Source organism: Pteronotus mesoamericanus, unplaced genomic scaffold (assembly GCF_021234165.1).
Source record: "Pteronotus mesoamericanus isolate MK-2021 breed Mesoamerican mustached bat unplaced genomic scaffold, CSHL_Meso_final scaffold_54, whole genome shotgun sequence".
Classification (NCBI taxonomy): Eukaryota; Metazoa; Chordata; class Mammalia; order Chiroptera; family Mormoopidae; genus Pteronotus; species Pteronotus mesoamericanus.
In genome coordinates, this window is record NW_026555321.1 from 5,931,052 (window position 1) to 5,937,113 (window position 6,062).

Below are 6,062 nucleotides of genomic sequence, written 5' to 3' on the forward strand. Positions count from 1 at the left end.
CTGCAGAATAATATTCCATTATATAGCTATACCACATTTTATTTATCCATTCATCAGTTTATAGACATTTGGGTTGTTTCTACATTGCGATTATTATGAATAATGCTGCTGTGAGCCTTCATGTACAAATTTTTGTGTGGACATGTTCTCATTTCTCTTGAGTATATACCTATAAGTGGAATTGCTGGATCATGTGGCAACTCTATGTTTCATAGTCTGAGTAACTGACTGCCTGACTGTTTGCCAAAGTGGCTGTATCTGTTTGACATTCCCAAAGCAAAGAAAGGAAGCTGTTCTCCAAAGGAGGAGCCTTTCCAATGATTTCTTAAGGTAATATATTGATAGGTCCATTGATCAGACCATGATGAAAACACTGTAGAGGAAGCCTGGGACAGAGCGTCATACAAGTGAGACATCAGTGGTCAAACTGAGAGGCCCATAGAGTGCCCAAAGGGTGGCACCATGTTACCTGCTTCTGCCCTCCCGCAGTGCTAGAATGTGGCTATGCATTTTCTGACAAAGAATAAAAATGAACATCAAAAGCCCAAGCAGGTGCCCCAGGAAGGAGGAGAATGGGGAGAAGGTAGACAAGAGGCCCAAGCAGACAGTCCTAGTCTCCCTGTTGTAACTGGACCACAATGCAAGAGCCATTCACTCCCAGGGGATCTGCTCAAATCAGCCTGCAGCCACAGCGAGCTCCCCAGGGAAGGCTGGAGGGGCGACAAGCCGTTGGGCATAATTTTGTGAGGGGCGCACAGAGAAGCAATTCTCCAAGGCCTGTTCTCTTCTTCGGCACAAGCCCCATCAGTGTCACCTGCAGCCTGGCACACGGGCCACAGGCGGGAGCTAACTGGGGCACTTAAAATGAAGTGGAGGATTCTCCAGTCTTTGCCCACCAGACTCATAGACCAACACTGAGCCTCCTCATCCACACAACCCTTTGTCCACAGACCAAGATGGACGCTTCTGATCCCAACTTTGTCCACCATCATTCAATTCAGGTATGTCTTCCAGTGTTTAGGTATCACCCCACCCATCTTTTAAGGATAGGAGGTAAACTGGTCCCCTCTCTTTGGCTGATCAGATCTCTCTTAATAGGACCCCCCCCCCCAAAAAAAATGCTGCTCAGTACAACTTTTTTTTTATTGGTAGTAACTAACATTCCCATACTTGCTAATTTGGGGGCCATCTAGACGCCATTCTTAGAGAAAAGGAAACTCAATCCCCTTCCCTTCAGATGTGGCCCAAGCAGGAAATGAGAGACACCTCTACACGCACCAGAATGACAGTGTTATGAATGCGTGGGCAGCTCTCGCCCTGTGTCCAGCCCCTGGGGCTGGGCCACCTTAGCAGGCCCAGCTCGCTATCCCTGTTCCTGTCCCCGCGTTCTTTTCTCCACATCCCGCTTCAAAACGGCCACTTCCCCCTTCACCGTTCTTGCTGCAAACATTACAAGGAGCGGAGAGTCACGAACAGTCCAACCCAGTTTCAAAACCCAGCAAACGGGAAAGGTGCTTAAGATTAAATTTTTTTAAAGAAAAAAATGGAAGGGAGAAAAGAATGGGGAACAACAGAACAGGCCGGGCAACAGCTGCCCTAGCGGAAGGCCGCTGCGCTGACACACTCAGCCTAATCTTCAGCCTGCTTGGCTCCACAGGTGACCCCCATTCAGGCAACTCCGCCTCTCCAAAGTAAGCACGGGCTCCTCTGCAGAGGCCTTCCTCATTGATCATTTGCCTTCCAGTCCCCTGAGATCTGAGCTCTCCCCGCCCCTTGGAACTTGATAGGGCAGGGTCCAGGACAGCTACCCCGGGATCTCAATTCTTTTTCCCCACCCTGGAACGCGAGACCTTTGGACTCCCTTCCACGGACGAAAGTGCGCACAAAGAGGGGAGCCCAGAGTGCTGGGTTCGGAGGAAAGAGGAGGCCGGGCCGGGGAGGAGGTCGGGTTTCGCTGCCTCAGCGCCGCGGCCTGGGCGACTCTTCCGCCCCCGCGGCTCGGGTTCGAAGCGGCGGGGCCTGGAGAAGAGGAAGAGGTAAAGGAACTTCAGCCCGCGGTTTCCATCAGGAGCCGGTGAGGCTACGCAGAAGGGTGGCTGGAAGCGCTTGGGACCTCGGAGATGGGTCCTCGGGCACAAGGGCCTGGGAGAAGGGCTGAGTTCCGAGTTGGGGGCTGCACAACCAACTTTCGAGGAGGAAGACTTCCTCCAACTTAACTTTGGCGCCGCCGTCCCCCGCCCGCGGCGCGATGCTCCCGCGGGTTCCGCCTGGCGCGCCCCCTCCCGGGCCCGGATCCCTTCCTTCCTGGGCCACTCCGTTTGACCCCGGCCTTGAGGCCCCGCCTCTCTTACCATCTGCGCCACTTTCAACAGGGCCCCATGCGTGCGGGGGTAGACCGGGTCCAGCAGACCCTCCGAGGGGCTCGCGCTCCGCTGTCCCCCGCCAGCCCTGGGTCCGAACGCGCTGCCGCTGCTGCACGTGGTGCGGACGAGCCCAGCTCCGTGCGACATCGCGCGGCCCTGCCAGCTGGCCGCCTCCCCCGGCCCGGGGACCTAGGGACCAGATAAGGCGGGGCGGGCACGGGGCGGGGCCGGGGGCGGGGCCTTCTCGCGGGTATGCAGTCCGCCGGCGGTAGGGAGGGCGGGGCGCACGCGTCCCCTGCCAAGGCGGGCAACGCCCATCCAGCTGTGGGGAACCGAGCTGGGAGGGGCTGGCCGGGCGCTTTCCGGAAAGGTACTGCAGGGAGGAGGCTGAAGCCTTCCCGAAGTGGGCAAGGCGGGGGCCACAGCTGGGCTGAGCCTCCTAGGACCGTGTGTGGGTGCAGATGTGCGCTAAGAGAATCTACTTAAAGTATAACTTGCATACACTAAAATGTCCAAACCCTCCGTGTTCAGCTCCTCTAACTTTTCTGTGTGTCTACGGCTGTGTAGCCACCACCCAGATCAACAAAAAAAATATGCCAATACCCCCAAAAGTTCCCTCCTACTCCTTCTCAGTCTGCCTTTCCTCAGTGCACTCCCTTTTCTGCCACGCTTCAGGTATCAGGATAGTCTGCTTTTATCACTATAGTTCTGCGAATTCAACGTCAACAAGACCCAATTTGGGGTGCAGTGAAGAAGGAAACTTTATTCAGTGCAACAGCTCACTTGTGATACTTCACCGCTGTGGAACAGCTCAATGGCGTTACAGCTCAATTATGAAGCAGCAAGGCTGTGAACAGCATAGCTCTTAGGATGCACTAGGCAAGACTACTCTTAAGTTGTCTGTTCCGCTCCGCTCCATGCCTGTCTCGTCAGGTCTGGTCTGGTCTGTTCTCCTCTGCCCGGCCTTGTTCTGTCTGCTCTTTTGCACTCTGGTCCCGCCAAGTGCCTTTGGTGTTTCATCTTTGTTTCCGTTCTAGCCAGGGAACCTCAGTCTTCAGTGGAAAGGGAAAATATATATCCTCAGAGCCAGAGGGGAGCTACCTTATATAGACAGAAGTCCCTGACCTGGGTCACTGATTGGTCCATCCTCATGCAAATAAGGACTTCAGATCCTCCCAGGTTGGTCCAAAAGACACTGTCCTGGTTGGTCAGAATAGAACCACTCTGGTCAGTTGGTGAAGGTGATAGGGAAATCCTTTGTCTTATTGGTTGAAATATAATTCCAAAAACCTCCTTTATAAGGGCTGGATGGCAAGAATCCAGGGCAGGAAAACAGTTCAGAGCAGGAGGCCTGCAGCTAAGTGCAGGCTTCTCCTTGAAGTCTGGTTTGCATGAGAGGCCCCTGTGTAGAAAAGACTGGTAGGCTCTGTGTTTTTTTTGTTTTGGTTCTTGTTCTGGTTTTTTGTTTGTTTGTTTGTTTGTTTTTAAATATCACTAGAAGTTTGAGAACCAGTCATTGCCAAAGTTGAGACATTGTTAGTTTTCATGATGCCTCTGGTATCTGTCTTTTCTTTAGAGAGCAGTCACCTGGTACATCCATTTCTCTCTCTGTAAAACAATGACAATTGCACCCGGGGGCTGCTGCGACAATGCAATAGACACGCAGGCATTCTGTTACATTTCCAGCTCTGTACCCCAGGCATGAAGTCGGTCCTGTGGATTATTTTTCGTGTAGATTTACATTTTCACTCTTGTCCTTGTCACCCCTATACAAGCAGCGTGGCCTTCATCCAATTCTCCAGTAATCTTCTAAATCAGTGACTTTCAATGTATGCTCCCCAGACCAGAGAAGCATCTGGGAACTTGTGGGAAATGTGAATTCTTGCACCCCACCCAGAGCTGCTGAATCGGAAACTCTGGGGGCGAGGCTCAGCCTCCCCAGCTCCCCCAGGACTCAGGTGCATGCTGGAATTTGAGACCACTGTCGTTTCCTGAGCTCACTGGAGTTGACACTTTGCTGGGTTTCTTTGACTGCTCTTGGCCAATGTGTCCCCAGCCCAGATAAGAAATTATCACTGGCCGTGGCCACTCTGTTAATCGCTTCATCATGATATGTAAGAGATTGAGCAAGATGCTTGGCAGGACAAGAGCTGCGTGCTGGCCTGGTGTTTACGAAGCGGCTCCAAAAAGCAGACCTGCTGCCAAGTACACTGGGGCGTCTACACGGCTGTGAAGGGCTGCCCCCTGGGGGAGCAAGAGCTGAGGCCAGGAACTCCATAGCCCCCTTTAAAGATTTCACACTCGAAGAGGGAACAAGCCAGATGGGGAGCTGGTGAGAATTCAGGAATTTCCCAGTTCTTCTCCATCCACCTACCCTGAGCGGTGCAGGTTCCCAGGCTTCCACTGTCTGACCACAACTCACTCACACCAATGTGATTAGGATGATCTAGCTGGGCAGAATATAATAAAAAAGAATAATAAAATGAGAGAGGACTCTATATCAGTCAGTGCTTTTGGTTGCAAGTGACAGGAACTAAACTCAAGCAAAAAGAATTCATTGGCTTGTGTACCTGTGGAATGCCAGACGTGAAACCTATTTCAGGCACAGTTGGATCCAGGTACTCAAATCAGGCAGTCGGGGCCTCTGCCTCATAGATTTAACCCCTCTGCGTTTGCTTGACTCTCAGGCAGGCCCTCTCATGGCATCTGGCAGCACATAGCTCCCCCTGGCTAATAATCCCATCTCTTTATAAGGGTACCTGGTTCCCTGTGGTTCTGGCACAGTGTTAATCTGTTTAAGATGCTGTAACAAGATATCGCAGTTTGGCTGCTTTAAACAACAGATTTAATTTCTCAGTTTTGGAGGCTCGAAGTCCAAGATCAAGGTGTCATTGGGATTGATTTCTGGTGAGACCTCTCCCTGGTTTGTAGACAGCCACCCTCTCACTGTGTCCCCACACGGTCCTTCCTCTCTGAGTGAAGAGAGAAAAAGAGAGGGGGAGAAATCTAGCGTCTCTTCCTCTTGGATTAAGACCCCACCCTTAGGATGTCATTTAACCTTATCTCCCTAAAGGCCCTATTTCGAACACAGTCATATGGGAGGTTAGGGTTTCGACACAGGAATTTTGGTCGGGGGGAGGGGGCGGATAGAATTTAGTCCATTACAGGCCTTCTCATTCATCCAAATATGGGTCATGGCTCCATCTTTCACCCAATCATTATATCCGAAGGGGTGGACCGCTTTTATTGGTCAGGCCAAGTTCCATTTGTGCATGGAGCTGGGGATGAGTAGCTCTCCGGAACCACAGGAACTGAGTGGGGGAGGGGTGATTCCCCCAAGAAAAACCAAGGTGCAGTTCCAGAAAGGGGAAGGAATATTTGGCAGTGTTATGGGTTGAATAGGTACCCCCCCACCCCAATTCCAATGTAGAGGTCCTAACCTCTAATGTATTGTCTTGGAGATGGGGCCTTTGGGAGGTAATTAAGGTTAGATAAGGTCACAAGGGTAGAGTTTTCATAATGGCATTAGTGCCCTTATAAGACACACCAGATCTCTCTCCCCCTCCCTTCCTTACAGCAAAAGGCAGCTTATCTGCAAGCCAGGAAGACACCTCTGCCCAGAACCCGCATTGGCTGGTACCCTGATCGTGGACTTCCCAGCCTTCAGGACTGTGAGAAAATAAATTTCTCTTGTTGAAG

General features: G+C 51.8%; 1 protein-coding gene across 1 annotated transcript in view; it reads right to left on the minus strand.

The window, feature by feature from the left end:
- The window catches only part of CMTM7 (CKLF like MARVEL transmembrane domain containing 7), a 46,829-nt gene extending 44,309 nt beyond the window's left edge, over nt 1-2,520 (minus strand). The window contains exon 1 of the mRNA XM_054595764.1: nt 2,352-2,520. Coding sequence (XP_054451739.1) covers nt 2,352-2,510 — 159 coding nt within the window. The 5' untranslated portion in view covers nt 2,511-2,520. The remainder of the gene's footprint in view (nt 1-2,351) is intronic.
- Nucleotides 2,521-6,062: the final 3,542 nt, after the last annotated feature.